The sequence below is a fragment of the Heterodontus francisci genome, chromosome 29, assembly GCF_036365525.1.
Source record: "Heterodontus francisci isolate sHetFra1 chromosome 29, sHetFra1.hap1, whole genome shotgun sequence".
In the NCBI taxonomy this organism is placed as follows: domain Eukaryota; kingdom Metazoa; phylum Chordata; class Chondrichthyes; order Heterodontiformes; family Heterodontidae; genus Heterodontus; species Heterodontus francisci.
The window spans coordinates 31,914,739-31,935,061 of NC_090399.1; the positions used below are offsets into that span (position 1 = coordinate 31,914,739).

The 20,323-nt window shown below is 41.6% G+C and overlaps 1 protein-coding gene and 1 long non-coding RNA gene across 2 annotated transcripts; both read right to left on the minus strand.

Annotated features, from left to right (window-relative positions):
• Nucleotides 1–7,798: 7,798 nt before the first annotated feature.
• Nucleotides 7,799–9,642, minus strand: LOC137345996 (uncharacterized). The gene is made up of 3 exons (XR_010968628.1): nt 9,599–9,642; nt 7,942–7,963; nt 7,799–7,833 (listed from the first exon to the last, which is right to left on the minus strand). It is a non-coding gene; the product is annotated as an uncharacterized lncRNA (long non-coding RNA).
• Nucleotides 9,643–10,235: 593 nt separating this feature from the next.
• Nucleotides 10,236–19,715, minus strand: LOC137345733 (natural cytotoxicity triggering receptor 3-like). Its single transcript, XM_068008997.1, has 4 exons — nt 19,685–19,715; nt 11,498–11,839; nt 10,372–10,393; nt 10,236–10,281 (listed from the first exon to the last, which is right to left on the minus strand). Exons 1-4 carry the CDS (start codon nt 19,713–19,715, stop codon nt 10,236–10,238), a joined length of 441 nt encoding a protein of 146 aa, XP_067865098.1.
• Nucleotides 19,716–20,323: the final 608 nt, after the last annotated feature.

A 20,323-nucleotide genomic window follows, 5' to 3' on the forward strand; every position in this document is an offset into this window, starting at 1 on the left:
GACTGATTTTAAAATACTATCCCTTTGTCCAAGACAACCCACCAGTGGAATATGTTTCTCTCTATACCCCATAAATTGCTTTGGAAATCATAAAACCCTCAATCAAATACCCATTAACACTCACTATTCCAGGAAATACAAGCCAAGTTTCGTTTACTTCTCCTCATAAAGCCTTGGAGCCTTGGCATCATTCTTGTAACGGTGGTGCATTCGTTCAAAGGTGTGGTGCCAGAAATGTACACAATACTCCAGAATTGGTCGAAGCAGAGTTTTCCATAGCTGTAACAAAATTTCCTCCCCGTTAATGTTCTAGCCCTGTAGTTATAAATACTAACATTCCATTATCCTGTTTGGATTTTTTGTACCTGGCCACTACATTTTAATGATCTGTGTACATGGACCCATAAATCTCCTTACAGTTCTACTTTCTCTGGTTTTCCACAACTCAAATAATGCTCTGATCTATACTTTGAAAATGGATATGCTCACATTTGTCTGCGTTCAGCCATCTGCCAGAGTTTTGCCAACTCAATCTATCAATGTCCCTTAGTAATTTTTAGCTCCTGTCTACTTACTATGTCACCTATCTTTGCATCTTTGGTAGCTTGGATATATGATTATTGTGCTACCTATGTCATTTATAAATATAGTGAAAAGTTAAGACCTCGGCCCAGGTGCTGGTGGAACGCCACCTTTTTCGAATCCAAATAATACTGTTACAGTCATGTGGTTAGGGGTGTGGGTGGTTCACATGTTCAAATCCCACCTGACCGCATCAAATGTTTTTGTTATTAGGGTTTTAACTCAGTTGTGTTTTATTGGTAAAATAATCAGACAGTGACAGATTTTCTTGTAGGTTTAAAACAGAAGATTAATTATGTATTGATCAATATGCCTTATCCTGAAATTTGTTGCAACCGCGCCCACTCGCGCATTCACTCACATGCGCACACACACACGCATGCACACACACACACACATATACAAAAGAGACAGATAGAGAGAAAAAAGGGTAAGTTGTTTTCAGGTAAGGTAGGGCTTTGGGGTGCATGGTAAACTTGTTGAACTTTCTTGAAGATCAATTTCTCTTCAGGTGCAGGACTGGAGTGTTTGTAGATTTCTCTGATGGTTGCAAGTTCAGTTTGAAGATTGGCTCGCTTCCAGTTCTCTACTGCACAAGTTGAAATGTAGAATTCACAGTGGGTATCTTCCTTTTGCCATGCTGGATTTTTTTCCCAGTTCTCATCTGGACAAACTTTGATGATGATTTTTCTTGGATTTCTCTCTTTCTGTCTCTCCCCCTCTATGTCTCTCTCTCTCCAAAGAGTTACCCTTTTACCTAAAGGTCTCTCACATCTCCCCCTCTGTTGTCAGACACAGATCTTCCTTCCTGTGGTGGCCGTCAAAGGCCCAGGATGTGGTTACTTCACACCTTCTTTGTTTCAGAAGAACCCTTTCAATTCAAAAATGTCTCTTGATGGTTCAGGGTGGGTCACCTTTGGAACATATCCTTCTATTTTGGCGTCACAGTAGACAGCCTTAATACGAAAGGCCAGATCTTGACCTTCAGTGGCCATTTTCAAAGAAAAGCCATTTTTATAACTATTCAGGTTGTTGATATCCTGTAATCGTCGCCATTTATTTGATCATAACAATTATTTCTAGTCTATGTCTCCAACCACCCAACAAATTATCGAACCAGGTTGATAATTTGCTTTTAATTCCACGATCTTTAATTTTAGCTAACAGTCTCTTATATGGACTATTATGGAATGACTTCGTGAAGTCCACATAAACTACATCCTTAGACAATCCCTGTCTACTCCTTTAGTTACTTCTTCAAAAATAGACATGACCTACCTTTTACAAAGCCACGTTTGATTCTCTATAAACAGCTCAAATTTCTGTAAATGCTCAGCCACTCTCTCCTTAAATATAGGTTCCAGTTAGACTGTCCATCTTTCCAGTCGGTCATAATTACTGCGGGAGGTCAGTGCTGCTTCTGAGCTATTAGTGGTTTGCAGCCATATTTTATTCAGTACCACAGATTTCTTTGGAAGATTCAGAAGATAAAATAGGGCCCAAATCAAAAATATGCCAAGTTTAATAGGACGCTATGTGTGATAATGAGACTCAGTGTGCAATCTGTGATCAAAGTACCATCTGTTAGCAAAAAGATTACACATATTAGATTTTATTAATTCGTTTACTGAACCAACATTGAAAATTTTAACAAAGTGTTATTTACACATTTTGTATTTAAACACTATGATCGCCTTTGTCAGTGGCATCTTTACGATCACTCAACAACAGATTTGGTGGATTCATTAGTTGTGAATCAGCACGATTTTTAAACTTTACTTTTCTGGCGCTGAAGTGCTGCTTGCAATCCCTTTCAAATATAGGCTCCTGTATTTTATATTGTTTCCTTCTTCACTGTTGCATATGATTCAAGTATCTTTTCATGCTGTTTATGATAAAGTAATAAAACATGAAAGTCACCTTAGAAATTAAGGAAAATGTGTTAAAAAGAGAGGATTGAGAGAATGATGAAACATAGCTTGCAAAATTCTTACCAAATATTTGATATGAATACACAACAGCTTGAAAGTTAATTTAAGATTTGGTTTTGCCTCGACAATATGTTTGGCGAAATTGAAATCCTAGTTATAATTCATGGTCCTCAGTTGTTACATTGTCATTCAAACCCCTAAAGTGTTTCCATCAAATTTCTTTGTTAGCTACTTTACGGAGGCACGGGACTTTTAGCTTGCTTGGCTTAAAATTTCGCTGTTAAAGGGGTTTCATACCAAAGTTTTTAAGTGTCAGCACTGCAATAACAACGTATGATTATGTTTTTAACTTGAAACATAGGTAAGGTTAACATCTCTTTATTAAATCAAAGGAATACAAGCAGCCAACCATTAAATCAAAACTCAGAGTCCATCCCGAGTAGCAAGTGACCTTTTCTGGTCACTCAATCACAGGACAAATATTAATGCCCTTGTGAAAGGTAACAGAGGCAAACGCGGAAGTTGCAGGATTTGAAGGTGGGTGGTGAAATTCAACAAGTGCAGGTATGCAAAAAAGACGGTTGTGCATGGGTGCCCTATTATGCCCTCCGTCTGATATTCAACTCCATTGAATTCAATGGAATGGAATATCAGTCGTATCATATAACGGTCAGCAAATTTCATTCTGCCTGTTTTTTCTTTCTCTGTGAATATCCAATTTCACACCCAAAATGAATTAGGTCAGAAATGATACAGAAAAAGGAGGCTTATGTAAGGAATATAATACAGCAGAGTCAAAGCTGAATATAGAAATTGCAGACGAAATCTAAAAAGGGAAATGAAGAGCAAAGCCAGATTTTGAAAATAGTTTAACTGTTAACTTATAGGAAATTCAAAAGTGTTTATAAACATAAAAATAATTAAAATGTTATCAAAGGAAGGATGTGGCTGATTAGGGACTATAAACGAAATATTCTTGTGGAGGCAGAAGGCATGGTTGAGGCACTAAATGGATACTTTGCATTTGTTTTCACTAAATGGGAGGATGCTACCAAGGTAGCAATATACTCAAAAGATTGGCAGTCCCCAAAGTACAAAAGTCACCCAGTCCAGATTTGACGCATCCTAGGTTAGTGAGGGAAGGAAGAGTTGAAATTGTGGCTGCTTTGGCCATAATCTTCCAACCCTCCTTATATCAAGAAAAGCAGTGGTCCAACGTACCGACCCATGGGGAACCCCACTGGATACCTGCCTTCAGTCTGAAAAACGATTGACCACTACTGTTTCAAGTCACTTAGTGAACCTTGTATACAGTGGTGTCCCTAGGGGTTGGTGTTGGGACCATCGATATATATATATATATATATATATACACATATATATGACCTGCACTTTGATATGCAGGGCATAATTTCAAAGGTTGCAAATGACACCAAAATCAGAAATGTAGTAAACAATGAGGAAGATAATTACAAATCAAGGAGACATAGACAGATGAGTGACAAGAGCAGGCACATAGACGATGAAATGTAATGCAGAGAAGTGTGAAATTATACATTTTTGTCAGAAAAATATAAATTAAATGATACAATTGTAAAGGGGGTGCAGGAACAGATTGACCTGCGGATACATATACACAAATCATTGGAGGTGGCAGGATAAGTTGACAAGTCTGTTGAAACATCGCAAGGGATCCTCAGCTTTATTAGAAGGCAAAGAGTACAAATGCAAGGAAGTTATGCTGAACCGTTATAAAACCATGTTAAAGCTTATCTGGAATTTTGTGTTCAGTTCTGAGTACCACACTTGGGAAAAATGTCAAGGCTTCAGAGACAGTACAGAAGAAATTTCCTACAATGGTGCCATTGGGGGTCTTCAATTATGTGGAGACACTGGAGAAACCTGAGTTGTTCTCCTTAGAGCAGAGTTTAAGAGAGGAAATGATAGAGGTGTTCAAAATAATTAACTGTTTTAATAGAGTTAATAAGGAGAAACTGTTTTCAGTGTCAGAAGAAAGAAAATACATTCATTTATATAGCACCTTGCACAACCACCAGACGTCTCCAAGAACTTTACAGCCAATGATGTGTTTTTCTTGAAGTGTAATCAGTGTTACACTATAGGAAACGCCACAGTCACAGCATGGTCCCATAAACAGCAATGTGACAATGACCAGATAATCTAATTTTGTGAATTTGATTGACAAATAAATATTGGCCAGGACACCAGGGGTAATTCCCCTGTTCTTCTTCCAAATGTGCTTAGTGCTGCGTGATCTTTTATGTTCACCATAGAGGGCAGACACAGCTTTGGTTTAAGATCTCAGCTGAAATTTGGCATATCCAATGGTGCAGTATTTTCCTTAGTACTGCACTGGAGTGGCAGACTTAATTTCTATTCTCAATTCCTGGAGTGGGACTTGTACCCCACAGCCTTCAGACTTAGAGGTGAGAATGCTACCAACTGGGTCTTAACTGACACATAGTAGGGTTGATAACCAGAGGACAGAAATTCAAGTTGATTGGAAATGAACCACAGGCGACGCAAGTAAACATTTTCTTACACAAGGAGATGCTGTGATCGGAAAAGCACTGCCTGAAAGGGTGGTCAAGCAGATGAAATATTAACTTACAAAAGTGAATTGGATAAATGCTTCAAGGGAAAACATGTGCAGGACCAAGTTGTAAAAGAGGCGGTCTGGGATTTGTTGATAGCTCGACCAAAGAGCTGAGACCGGCAGGATGGGCCCAATGGCCTCCTTCTGGTTATATCAAACTGTGTTTCTATGATTTAGGTTTTTAAGAATAAAATATCCACATGCCTCAAAGACAGTTGTCCACTGAGTAGAGGAGCTGCACAGAACAGGCAAGCAAACTTCAGTTAGACTCTGTTAGGGTTGAGTTTCGGTGACTGAAAGCCATAGAGTTAGGGAGAGAAATTTAGCTAGTTTTTGTGTATCTCCTTGACTCCTAATTGATCATGTAATATAGATGGCATGTGTCTGAGACTTCATTGAATACAAGACCGACTCAGACAGGTTTCCTTTCATGGCTAAATTGTTAAATTCAAGGTCAATGTTCATATGTACAGAATAGTCAATTGACCAAGTCACAAGAGGACGATCATCTCTCCTGGAGCGTCTTCAGGAAAAGGAATGTAATTGAAGAACAGATTTAATTATATCTTAGCAGGGAAAGTTGCAGAGTTTTTTGGAGGAGAGGATAATGGTTTGCATATTTCCAAGGTTTTGAAGCGAATTGGCCACGTTTTCCCCTTTACTGGAGATGGTGTCATACCAGGTTGCCTCATTTCATTTGTAATTTGAATGAAACCTTGTAAATGCGCTTCCAGAGAGACTGTGGATTAAGGTACTGGATGAGAAGGCAGCCAACTGCAGGAACCCTAAACTCTGTAATTTCTTCTCTAAGCCTCTCCGTCTCTTTACATCATTCACCTCCTTTGATATTTTCCTGAAAGATTACTTGACCAAATTTTTGTTCACCTGTCGGAATATCTCCTCATGAGGCTCAGTGTCACATTTGGTTGATAATCACTGTTGTGCACCGCCATGAGACATTGTGGTATGTTAAAGGCGTTGTCATATGCACGTTGTTGTTGCTGTTATTGTTAGATGGGATTTACCTCCCAATAGGCTTCATTTTCAAGACGGACTTCTGATTTTCCAAAAAATGTTTATGATTTTATTCTGATTTCAAAAGTGGCGTTTTTCACTCTGAAACAGATTTTGTTTTACCTGATATGGGGATTTGTGTCTAAGTAATACTTCATTAACAGAACATACATTCTCTTCCTCGATTTCAGTAACTTTAAGTTTTAATATAAGTCGTTAAAATCAGTCCCATCTACTGAACCAACAATATCTGGAAGCAAAGACAACATCTTGATATGAATAATTGACTGTGGAGATTTGTTGCAAATTGAAACGACAGTTCTGGGAAGCAACACTTGGGGAGATTGGAAGGATGACTTCGGGATGAGGACGAAATTGTTTTCATAACTGAAATGGCCGTGTGAAAACATTCGGTGTGTATAATGTTTATAGCACGCACAAGCATGTAGTCTGGTTGCACAATATATCCGATCGTTAAATGAGGTGAAACGGAAAGGAATTCTTATTTTTGAACGAAGGGAGATAGTATAATAATAGAAGTGCATTCTGATATGAACAAGCGTTTTTTTCTCATCAACTATAGCCATAGAGTTAATGTTATCTATGTTAACGGAGTTGTCAGTATTGCAGTTTAACGGATGGTCATAAAAACCCATCTGGTTCACAAATGTCCTTTAGGGAAGGAAATCTGCGCTCCTTGCCCAGTCTGGCCCATTTGTGACTCCAGACCCACCGCAATGTGGTTGACTCTTAACTGGCTTCTGAAATGGCCTAGCAAGACACTCAGTTGCCTCAAGGGCAATTACGGATGGGCAATATGTGCCGGCCATGACAGTGACGCCCACATTCCATAAACCAGTCATAAAAATTCCTAACTGGACTAATGAAAGTCGAACAAATGTGTTATTCGTTGCAAAGCTAATATCGGACAATAGTAAGTAGTAATCAACAAACTGTAACAATCCTTACCATTCGGGGGAATGATGGAATAGACTTCTTCCTCACTGAACCACAAGGGAAGGAGGAAGCAAATCGTTACATTGTTTACAAACACTTGGGATATGTCAGACAAAAATAAAGTTTCAAAGTAAAATGTCATTATCTACGCACCATTGAAAAAGTGGGGAAGGGAAGTCTGTGGAAACACAAACAGCAAACGAATAAAACATAACTACATAGTAAGACTGCGTTTTAACCATGTATCATTTTCATCATTTGTCTATATTAATTAATATATATTTATTTACGGGCAGTGAGGATGGGAAGAACATACTGCAGTCGGCTAACATACTGTTCTTTCATTATGGAATCTAGTTGCATTCCAACTCAAACTGGCAGATGAGCGTATGCAGTATCCATTACTGGAAAGGCAATATAAAAATTTAGTTTCAATCCATAATCCAATGGACGTGGTTGAACTGAGTTTCAATCCATAATCCAATGGACGTGGTTGAACTGAGTTTCAATCCATAATCCAATGGACGTGGTTGAACTGAGTTTCAATCCATAATCCAATGGACGTGGTTGAACTGAATAGGAAATGAATATTACATTAGCAAACAAACCACTGTTACTGAGTAATTTACTCATGTAAAATACTGAAGCCTCATTGAACATTGTCATTTGGGAAAATTCTTTAATTGGTGATGCTCACCATCCAGGTTAACTTCATGATAGAGCGGGTCATTCCTGGGTGATAAGAAACAAAGAAGAGGTCAGTGCCACTGCACATTTAGTCAAACTGCAGAGCAATTCGAATAAAAAAGGCAGGAAGCTTTAACTCTGAGATTCGCCCACCTTTCCAGTGGAAGAGGAACATCTGCAAAAGTAAAAAGAACAATGAAATACTTGTAACGTTAATGCAATCCGGCTAAAGATACTTTGAAAAAAGGAGACTGTTCCGACGGGTGGGTGGGTCAGTAACCAAAGGATATAGATGTAAAATATTTGGTAAATTACCAGAGGGGAACAGAGGAGATTTTATTCGGCTGTGTTTGCTGATAACACAAGCACTAGATGGCGCAGTATTAAAATATGAGCAATTGCAACCTGATCAACAAACGTCGCTGTCTGCGACGTCTCAGGCAGCTGCCAGTAATAAAAATGGCTCAATTTGGCACTGTAAAACGAATGGAACCCAAGCTCCCTCACCCCACAATGGCTATGATCGCCACCTCCACTCCCTCAATCGCCGCAGTTTCCCGCTGCCTGCCGCAAACGCCACTTCTTGTCCCCTCTCCCTCCTGCGCCCGCCTTCTCTCCGCTCTCTCCTGCCACTTCAGACTGCGCCCTGCCATTCTCTCCCGTGCCTGTCTGCTCGCTCCCTCCCACCGCCCGCTCACCACCTCGCCACCAGCAGAAATGGCAGGGGGTGGAGGGGGAAGCGAGCCGGGTGCTGGCAGCGAGCGGGGTGATGGAGCGGCGAGCAAGTAGGGGCAGTCTTGAGCAGGCAGGAGCGGGAGAGAATGGCAGGAGGGAGTAGGGAAAAGAAGCGTCGATTGAGGCGCTGACCGCGGGAGGGTGCGGGCTGCTGTTGGAGCGGATGGAGGCAGCGACCGCGGCCATGGAGGGGTGAAGCAACAGTCTGACTTCATTCCGTCTGACGCCATTACACGATTTTGTCAGACCCATACTGGCAAGCTGGCAAATGTTCTGATGCACTGATAGCGTCCATGACTGTTCTGTGCATGCTCTGCGTTGTCAGGAGACACTTTTTAATGCAGAGAGTTGTTATGCTATGGAATGCACTATCTGAAGGAATGGTGGAAGCAGATTGACGGCCAGCCAGTGAGCTGAAAATTAGCCCAAAGTGCCACTCACACCCACATTTTTCGGCAGTGGTCATTGGATAATATTTGTGGGCTGGAATCCAGTCTGACCTTTCCACCTACTTAGCCTAGAACAGGTAATACCGAGACTAATTGTATCACACAATCACCAGTCCCAGTGAGTAAGTTAGTTCAGCGCATGTCATAGAGCAACCATGGGATCACTCCGGTGCATTAGACACAGTAGTAAGACTGGGCAGTGCATGTACTCTCTAAACCGACTCTCCATTGAGAAGTGGGCTCAACATGATGAATGTGCTTTACTCATCAGCTGGGTTAATTTCATCATAGCCGGAGCAAGTGGTGTCCATACAGGGTCTGGAAAAGCTAAAGCAAAATCACATAGTAATGAACCCAAAACCCAGATCATTATAAAAAAAAGTCTCTTACTGTCATTACCACAAAATAACCTTTGGAAAAATAAATATTTATCCTTTGATGCAAACAAAACAAACACATTTAATACGATTTAATGAAATTTAAATTGTATACATCTCTTATGTCCTCCCAGCAACAATAATCAATAAAACTATTGAAGTACTTTTCTAATAATAAATGTTATTTAAAAATGTGTAAAGGACAATTTAAACACATTGACCAGTTAAATAGATATAACTAATACTCACTATTAACTTGAATGCTACTGCAAGGCACAATATTGCTTTGGAACCAATAGGAAAAAAGGAAATCAATGTCACTTGATTGAATATCTAAATACACATCACTTTAACTAAATAACACTCTGCACTTCGATATTCACTGACCTTTGTAACACTGCAGGCTCGGGGACTGCTGAAATCGAAGGTGATGGAGAAAGTGTTACAACTTTGCTGCGTACGGCATAACTTTTTTCTTATTTATAAGTCACAGTGTTCAAACCACAATCCGGCCTCGATCATCTCATGGTTTCAACTGAACGTTACCAGTATTGTTTACCTACTCAAACTCTATACATATTCAAATGCTTAGTATTAAATATATAAGTATTTGACGTAATTTCTGAGCGTAAGCTATATGCAGCTGACTGCAGCTCACAAATGTAAAAATAATAGCCTGAAAATGATATCTAGGGAGGGACACTTGCCGTATTACTAGATATGGAAACATTCGGATTCTATTTTAACAATAAGCAACCATTAATAATGCAGAAAGATCAATATCACACGAGCCCATTAACGGCCCATTCGCTAATGTCACCTGGACTGCTTCATAACCCATCATGCAAACATGTCCATAGTAGTAAAATAATGCAACTTAAACAAGTCACTTACGAGCTAAAGAGATAGCGTCAAAAATCCAATCATTCCTTCTGAATCACAAACAGAAAAAGCGCATTATCGATCAATGCAAAAATTATTGTTAAAAAAGAGGGGATTTACAGTGGGGAAGATTTACCAACCTCTGAAATTGTAGGCCACGAACTGTAGAAAGAAAAATTGACAGAGAAAAGTAACAGTTTGTATCTGACCATATCGAAGACATCAGTAAGAACCAAATGTCACTGCATTAGTTTGCATTTGTATGAATGTATCTATTTTATGGATATATCTGCAAGCGGAATGCTGTCCCTTATAAGAGTTACCTTTTGTCAGATAGTAACATGAGGAGAACAGAATGAAAGCTCCCAAAGCTCCGGCACTGACATACACGAATGTGTAGCGAGTCTGTGATTCGCTGGGTTTCTGTGTAGACGCTTCCAGCGAAAGCTTGCCCAGGCAGAAGAAAACAAGAGATTGTTGCCCCAGGACATCACTTCCTATCTCCCTTTCTCCACTGCAGATGAATATACAGTGTGCCCCAACACCAACATCTCCATCAATTATAATGAGATTTAATTTCAATGGATGAAGAAAACTGCAGATGTCGTGCTGATTTTTGTGCTGATTTTTCCATTCGCCCCTGTATTTGTTAATTGGTCTTCTTATGTGTAGTTACGTGTGTGCGTTTTTTAAGAGTTTAAGAACTAATTTTTGATGTTATGAAATTCAGTAGTTATCGTGACAAAAAAGCCTAACGATTATAAATTCGCAATAGTTGTCAATATTCTCCGGGAGAGGTGTTGGCTGTGTATGACTCTGAATGTTTGCATATGCGCCAGTGGTCTCTGTGCAAGCGTGATCTACAGAGAGACGGGTGGTGAGACTGACACTGGTAGAAAACCTTGCAAGTTATGATGGAGCGGTAAAGAAATCCCAATTGTTTTCCTCGTTCCCTGGGAAACATATTCATTTTGAAAAGTCTACCTCTACCTTGTCTACACCCTCTGTGTGTATGTATATATGTGTGTGTGTATCTGTGTGCAAACTATCATAACTGCTTCATAAACAGTTTGGTGATTTGACGGAAACAATAATTAAACACAAGCGGTTGACTGATATACACGTGCACCTTGACATAGAGAGAGAATGTTATCCTCATTTTCACTATGCTAATCTATTTTCATTACATGTAAGACCCGCGGTGCCTCCGCCCTTACCGAGTAAGCGACTGACCGACCTAGTGATTATAATGAAGTGTCAACTCACGCACTACATTAAGTGTTGTTCCTTGACCTTGTTTTTCCTGAAATCCCATTAGTTCCACTTTGCAGTAATATATCCCTGAATCGTAATGTCTCAGATCTGTTATATTAATGGAAGCGTCCCTTTTCCCTTTGAAATCGTCTGCACTTGCCCGAGTTATTCGCCCACTGTATTCCACAGCTTGGTCGGTGACTTCAGCTCCGTCTTCCGTGTTTTTGAACCATTTGAACACACCGACTCCTGAAGGGCCTTCATACGTGCAGTTGAGGATCACCGACTGCCCCTCAGTGGCACTAATGAAGGGTGGGGTTTGAATAACTCTGATGCTGTAGTCTGCAGGAACTCCTGCCAATATATGAATTGGGATAATTTCTGAATAACAAGACACTCCTTATTTCACATAATGAAAATGAACGTCAAAACAAACAACCAAACGCTCAAGATCCTGGAAGCCTCTAGTGAAGAGTCCACAGAGACTGCGCTTATCCAGAAAGCCAGAGAGAGTTTCTAGAAATGGGAAATTTGACCCTGTTGGTTGGGTGCATTTTTCAGAGACCCCGCGTCCCAGCTGGGGCCTGAGACTTGCGGAGGGCTCACAGGAAAATCTCCGGCGCAGAGACAACCATTTCCAACAGCTCGCTTTGGTCGACAGAAATCGCAGTTGATGAGCCCAGAATTTCCCCAGAAACCTTCCACTGCAGGAGTGGTGACGCCGAGCCTCGGGGATTCATCCTATCGGGGTCGGTTTTCATCGTTACCGCCTGGGCGTCGGGAAAATCTAGGGGGAGATTCCCATGGCCCTGATAGAACCCACCGGATTTCCTTCCATTAGTTTGAATGGAAGTTCTGTCACTTGGATCCTTCACTCCAGAGTTATTTCTGCGTTCTGCTCAGGCGATATTTAACGACCAGGCGGTAAAGGCGAATATTTACATTATTGTGGTTTATTAACTTAATTCAGCAAGCATAACTGATCAGTCCTCAGCATCGCAAAGAGATAAGTGAACAAGTAGCCATTTTTATAGCTATCGCACATTTATGACTCAGTTGTTAACATCCTCGCCTCTGTGTCAATGTTATGGATTGGAGCCTCACTCCATCGGTCTATCATGTCACTTAGGTCCATTGTCCAGTACAGCGCTATCGGAGTGCTGTTTGATAGAGTTACGAATTTATCTGGAAGACAGAGACTTGATGCCCCTCTGTATGTTCAGTTGGTTCAAATGAATGGTACCAATTCCATGCCGCTATTCTAAGAAGACGGGAGATATCTCTGGTGCCCTGTCCAACATTCATTCCCAACTAACCCCAACAGAACTAGATAATTCACTTTATCTCTGTTCGTTTTACCATCCTGGTTTCCTACCACTGTCTCTGTACAGGCGAGGCGCTGTGACATCTTTCTGAGACACTATTTAAGACGTTACATTCTCTGACTGAAGTGTTGTGAATCGCTACTTACCAGAGAAAAGGGTCAGGACCCACACTATGCACCTGGAATCCATCTGATCCTTCACTGCACTAACAATGATATTAGAAATATTAAAGATAAACGGTAGCAACAAGCGTACGGGAGATTCACGGTCTGATTGAAAAATCTAACTCTTTCCATCGGTGTGCATGTGACGTACCGGAAAAGCGATTGAGAGTAGAAATGTGTTTCCGCTCTGCACTCCTTCATCAGCACGTGTTTGCATATTTCATAAATAGTTGTTTCTTCTCCTAGATTTACATATTATTAATAATTACGCAACTCCAGGATTCTGAAATTTATGAATAAAAGATTTATAGCACATTTGAAATCCCGAAAACTGTTACACAGGGAAATTTGGAACAGAAGCTGGAACGGTTCATGTTTTACTGTTGCTATCGAGAGCGCTTCTTATTACACGGGAGATTGCATTGTGTACGCTGTTTAAATAAGCTGACCCTCACTGATTTTTTTTTTTTTGATTCGTTCATGGGATGTGGGTGTCGCTGGCTAAGCCAGCATTTATTGCCCAGCCCTAATTGCCCTTGAGAAGCTGGTGGTGAGCTGCCTTCCTGAACCGCTGCAGTCCATGTGGGGTAAGTACACCCACAGTGCTGTTAGGAAGGGAGTTCCAGGATTTCGACCCAGCGACAGTGAAGGAATGGCGATATAGTTCCAAGTCAGGATGGTGCGTGGCTTGGAGAGGAACTTGCAGGTGGGGTGTTCCCACGCATCTGCTGCCCTTGTCCTTCTAGGTGGTACAGGTCACGAGTTTGGAAGGTGCTATCTAAGGAGCCTTGGTGCATTGCTGCAGTGCATCTTGCAAATGGTACACACTGCTGCCACTGTCTGTCAGTAGTGGAGGGAGTGAGTGTTTGTGAATGGTGTGCCAATCAAGTGGACTGCTTTATTCTGGATGGTGTCGAGCTTCTTGAGTGTTGTTGGAGCTGCACCCATCCAGGCAAGTGGAGAGTGTTCCATCACACTCCTGACTTGTGCCTTGTAGATGGTGGGCATGCTTTGGGGAGTAAGCAGGTGAGTTACTCGCCACAGGATTCCTAGCCTCTGACCTGCTCTTGGAGCCATAGTATTTATATGGCTACTGCAGTTCAGTTTCTGGTCAATGGTAACCCCTCGGATGGTGATAATGGGGGAGTCAGCGATTGTAATACCATTGAATGTTAAGGGGAGATTGTTAGATTCTCTCTTGTTGGAGATGGTCATTGCCTGGCACTTGTGTGGCGCGAATGTTACTTGCCACTTATCAGTCAATATCTAGATAATTTTCAGGTCTTGCTGCATTTTTACACTGACTGCTTCAGCGTCTGCCGAGTCGCAAATAGTGCTGAAACTTGTGCAATCATCAGCAAGCATCCCCACCTCTGACTTTACGATTGATTGAAGTGACCTGATTGATATTTGAATCCAATCCTATTCCAAATTGATTGCATTTTGGAACATTTTGATTGCACATTGGCCGTAACTTAGCTGAAACACAGGGCTAAAAATTTTGCTGTGTTCTGGGCCACATTCGCTTGTCATAAAGGATCTGCACTCTTCCCCCATTCTCTGGTGGTTCTAGCGGTCTCTCTGTTGGGCGGCAGATCGAAAAACAACGTCTAGTGCAATAAGTCTTGTTTGCACCCTGTGTGGTTAACTGCAAACCTCCGCTGATCAATGTTATTTTTGGCAGCTGGAATTAAGCAAATGCAACATACCATAGATTAGTTTCAACGGCAACTTTTTTGTTACCATTTGACAGTCTGAATTATTTGCAGTGTATTTAAAATACCTCGGATACGGGTTTTGAAAAATGCTCTCTGACGGTGCTATGCTCCACTCTTCTGGAAAATTCGAAGCATGTTTAAAGCTTCAGTATTAGTGCGAATGCAGCTGAAATAAAAATCTGAGATACGTGCAAAATAGCACACGCTTTCTGCCCCATGCTTACGTGGTATTTTGTACTGAAAATGCAACGAACGGAAACGTAATGAAGAAGCAATTAATCAACCGTGCGTACAGAAGTTAAGTCTGAATGGAGAAAATGTTAAGGCCAATCGAAAGCTAAACATTTGGGTTTCCAATATTTTACCTGGGAGCGAGAAATGAGGACAACATTAAATTGGCAAAGACCAAAAACTGTGTCCGGCCCCGCTGGTTCCAGGCCCTACGCTATTGCGGATGTTATCTTAGACAGCATCTTCCAAACCCACGACCACTACCACCTATAAGGACAAGGGCAGCAGAAGCATGGGAACACCACCTCCTGCAAGTTTCCCTCCATCCTGACTTGGAATTATTTCTTCATTCCTTCACTGTCGCTGGGTCAAAGTCCTGGAACTCCGTTCGGAACAGCACTGTGGGTGTACCTACACCACATGGACTGCAACGGTTCAAGAAGGTAGCTCACCACCACCTTCTCAAGGGCAATTAGGGATGGACAATAAACGCTGGCCTGGGCAGCGACGCTCACAGCCCACAGATGAATAAAAAGAACACACATATATAATCGCTTGAGCGAGACCATGCTTGGCATAGATAATCCTTATTCCCCATGTAAAAACTGAATAATATTTCTCTACCTTAACACCTTCACTACACGCACTGTGCTTCAGCAACATTCACTCCCACAGGGATGAGCATGTCCACTTCCAGCTTCCTAACATCTGACATTTACTGAACCAATTCTTATTTAAATTAGTCTGAACTGATTGAATACAAAGACCTACAGCCTCATAAAGAAGGATGGGAAATAGCTGCAGTTTACGTCATGTTTTCGAATTTCGATCTTTTTAAGCATTTTCGAGTTGAATTGTGCTCATGCTTTTTCAAAATTAAAATAAAAGGCTTTTGCACCAACCTTCTGTCAAAACTATGACCAGACATCGGGAGAGCCACAAGGAACTTTCTGCTCTGTTCTGCTCGTCTCCAGCTTTAAACTAAGATGAAAGATTGGTTTAAGGCCGGGATAATTGGTCTGTGCCGTTTATGTAAGAGAGCGGGAGGAAGTAGAGTTGATACAACTTTGGAAGAAGAGGGAGAACTTCAGAGTCAGAGAGTTATTTACGTCATGGAAGGAGACCATTCAGTCCATTGAGTCCACGTCAGCTTTCCACGGAGCTATGCAGTCAGTCCCAATCCCAGGTTCGAGCCCCGTAGCCCTGCAAGTCTATTTCTCTCAGGTCGCATCCAACTTCCTCTTGGAGTCGTTGATCATCTCCACCTCCACCACCCTTGTGGGAAGCGAGTTCCAGGTCATCGCCACCCGCTGCATAAAAAAGTTTGTCCTCATATTTCCCCTGCATCTCTTACCCAAAACATGCAAAATGTGTCCCCTAGTCCTTGTACTATTTGCTAATGGGAACAGTTTTTCCTGGTCTAACTTATCTAAGCCTTTCATAACCTTATACACTTCTGTTAAATCTCCCCTCAATCTCCTTTGTTCTAAGGAGAACAACCCCAGTTTTTCCAATCTAACCTTGTAACTAAAATCCTTCATCCTTGGTACCATTCTGATAAATCATTTCTGCACCCTCTCAACGACCCTCACATCCTTCCTGAAGTGTGGTGACCAGAACTGGGTGCAATACTTCAGCATTACTTCCTGCTTTTGTACTCAATGCCTCTATTTATGTAGCCCAAGATCTCATTTTCTCTACTAACCACTCTCTCAATATGTCCTGCCATCTTCAAAGAGCGATGCACATTTACCCCCAGGTCCCTCTGTTCCTGCACACTCTTTAGAACTGTGTCATTAACTATATATCGCCTCTCCCTATTCCTTCTGCCAAAATGCATCACATCACACTTGTCAATATTAAATTCCATCTGTCACCTGTCTGCCCAATCTGCTGGTCTATCCATGTCCTGTTGCAGGCAGTTCATATCATCCTCACTCCAAGTTTGGTGCCATCGGTAAATTTTGAGATTAAATCCTATATTCCAATATCCAAGTCATTTATATGTAGCAAAAAAGCAGTGGTTCCAGCACTGACTCTTGGGGAACACCACTGTCTACCATCTTGCAGTCTGAAAAGCAACCATTTACTATGACTTGCGGTTTTCTGCCCTTATGCCATTTTTTGTTTGTATCCAATTCGACACTGGCCCTCCTATTCCATGAACCACAAGTTTGTTAACCAGGCTTTTATGTGGCACCTTATCAACCACTTTCTTAAAATCCATATAAACAACATCCATTGCATTTCCTTCACAAACCTTCTCTGTTACTTCATCAAAAATTCAATTAGATTAGCCTGCCTTTACAAATCCACTGACTAACCTTAATTAACGCAAATCTCTCTAAGGGTCTGTTGATATTTTCCATGCTTGTTGTTTTTAAAAGCTTATCCATCAATGATGTTAAACTAACTGGACTGCATTTGCTAGGATTGTCCTTGCACCCTTTCTTGAATAAGCGCGCCACATTTGCTCACTCTCCAGTCCTCGGGCACCTCCCCCACATCGAGGGAAGATTGGAAGATTATGGCAAGTCCTTCTTTTATCTCCATCCCCACTTTCTTTAGCAACCTGGGATGCATGCTACTCGGACCAGGTGACTTATTTACTCTAAGCATAGCCAGCCTTTTTGGTGCCTGGCCCCTCTCAATTTTTATCCTATCGATTGCTTCGACTCTTTCTGCTCTACTGATATTTTATCAGCCTGCATGTCCTTAGTGAACATTGACAAAAAGTTATCATTAAGTATATTAGCCTTGCCCTGCTCCTCTCAGCATATATTACCTTCTTTGTCCCTAATAGGCCCACCCCTCATCTTACTGCTCACTTACTATTTACATGCTAGTAGAAGATCTTTGTGTTTCCTTTTATGTTGACTGCCATTCTATTTTCATATTTCTCTCTTTGCCAGTCTTAATTTCCTCTTCACCTCCCCTCTCAGCTTATTGTCTATGGCTTGGTTATCACTTGATGAGCTCACCTGATATGGATCATATACCCTCTTTTATTGTTTCATCATCATTCCTGTCTCTTTTGTCATACATGGAGCCCTCTTTTTGGTTCCTTTACCTTTCATCTTGTTGGAATGTACCTAGCCTGTACTGAAGCATCTCTTTCTTAAAGATAACCCATTGTTCTGATACAGCCTTTTACGACATTCTTTGGTTCCATTCTATAATTGCCAGATCCATTCTCATTGTGTTGAAATTCGCCCTCTTCCAATCTATACATTCTACCATATTTTGTTCCTTGATTTTCTGCATTTCCAATCTAAACCATATGATGCGATCACTCTTACCCAAGTGTTCCCCGACAGGCACTTGGTCCACTTGACCTATCTCAATCCCCAGCACCAGATCAAGCAATGCCTCTTTCCTAGTTGGGCTGAGAACATACTGATCAAGGAAATTGACTTGAACACATTTCAGAAATCCCCCCCCCACCCCCCCCCTCTCCTTACTCTAAAATTACTCTAAAATTACACCAATCGATATTTGGGTAATTAAAGTTCCCCCAATATCACCATTCTATATTTCTTGCACATCCCTGTGATTTTTCTGCAGATTTGGTCCTCTATCTCTCTCTCACTATTTGGGGACCTATGGCATACCCCTAGTAGTGTGATCATACCCTTTTTGCTCCTCAACGCTAACCAAATTGATTCTGTCCTTGCCCGTTCAAGGACATGCTTCCTTTCGAACTCAGCAATGTCTTCCTAGTCAGGACTGCCACCCCACTTCCCTTTTTTTCCTTCTATATCTTTTCTGAACACTTCATATCCTTGCATATTAAGCGCCCAGTCCTCACCATTGTTAAGTCATGTTTCTGTTACTGCTAGTACATCATATTCCCAGACTGTTATTTGTGCTTGTAGCTCACCAATATTATTCACCACACTTTGTGCGTTTACACATCTGTATTGTAATCCTGTAGTTGCATTTCTCGTAGATTTCCCCTGCCCACTCCCATCTAGTACACAACTACTATAATAAAAACAGAAAGTGCTGGAAACACTCAGCAGGTCAGGCGCCATCAGTGGAGCAGAAGCAGAGTTAACGTTAACGTAATACGGAACTATTCCCTCCTCTAGTACTGTCTACCACACTCACTCTGAGCCTACGTGAGAAACTGTCATCATGGTATTATTGACTGAATGAAGACGAAATGTTTTAGGAGAATTTGGGGGATAACGTGAGAATTCCGTTGCTTGCTGCAGGATAGTGTAATTATAAAACCAAAAATAGCAACAATATAGAAATCAGTATTAATATTTTTGAGTTGTGTGTGATAAGGGCTAACACATGGTTCGGGTTCCATTGGGGAGTGCTAAGTCAGCAGAGGGTTAAGAGGCACCAAACGGGTTGCTCTTGAGCCGATTTATGGTGTGGTATTTGTAAAATGCAAAATTGCCTTATCATCAGCAGAAAGTCTACATTCTAATGAGAATGCAGTGGATGTTCTGAAACATTGTCATCTACTGGTGCAGTAACGGATGACATATAGCAGAGAATGCTGCACTGCCAGAGGAGCCGTTTTCCAACGTGATGCTGAACTGTGGACGAAGGGCAGGTCCCCAGGGTCCTGGTCAATATTTTATTTTCTTATTTAGAGATACAGCACGGAAACAGGCCCACCGAGTCTGTGCTGACCACCAACCACCCATTTATACTAATCCTACATTAATCCCATATTCCCTACCACATCCCCACCATTCTCCTACCACCTAACTACGCTAGGGGCAATTTACAATGGCCAATTACCTATCCTGGAAACAGCCAACATCACCAGCATCGAGGCCTTCCTCCTGCAAAGCCAAATGTGTTGGGTGGGTCACGCTGCCCGGATGGACGACAGTCGCCTGCCCAAGATTGTGTTGCATGGAGAGCTGACTACAGGTAAAAGGAACAGAGGGGCCCCATACAAATGTTTAAAGGACTCCCTGAAGAAGTGCCACATCAACCATTGCTAGTGGGAAGCACAGGCCATAGATTGTGATGTCTGGAGATGCTAAATCAGGAGGGCTCACAGACACATTTGAGACTCAGCGAAGAACCAGCATGAAAAAAAAGGTCCATTTGCTGCCAGCAGTGACTACACCTTCACTTGTACCCGCTGTGGGAGAATCGGCCGGTCACGGATAGGCCTGAGCAGCCACCAGTGCGCCTGCAATCAATGACTACAACCTTCCCAAAATCTTCATCCGCGAAGAAGTGCCAAGTGTGGGGGGGGGGGGACTCTTAAACAATTGTGTTATACTTGAAATTATCTTACATATTATTCCTTCTACTTGACAAGTCAATGTCATTGCTTTAGGCACAATCATTCCATTAGCAAACGGTTCGCAGCCTACACGTTTCCAAATTTCCCATATTAACCTTGACAGATTTCCCTGTTAAATG

Excerpts from the sequence above, each read along its gene's own strand:
- LOC137345733 (XM_068008997.1), bottom strand. The coding sequence starts at position 19,715 with ATGCTGGTGATGTTGGCTGTTTCCAGGATAG. Across the intron at positions 11,840-19,684 it reads GTTGGCTGTTTCCAGGATAG|GAGTTCCTGCAGACTACAGC; the intron begins GTAATTGGCCAT and ends ATATATTGGCAG. Across the intron at positions 10,394-11,497 it reads AACAACACTTAATGTAGTGC|TTCGTGGCCTACAATTTCAG; the intron begins GTGAGTTGACAC and ends TTCTTTCTACAG.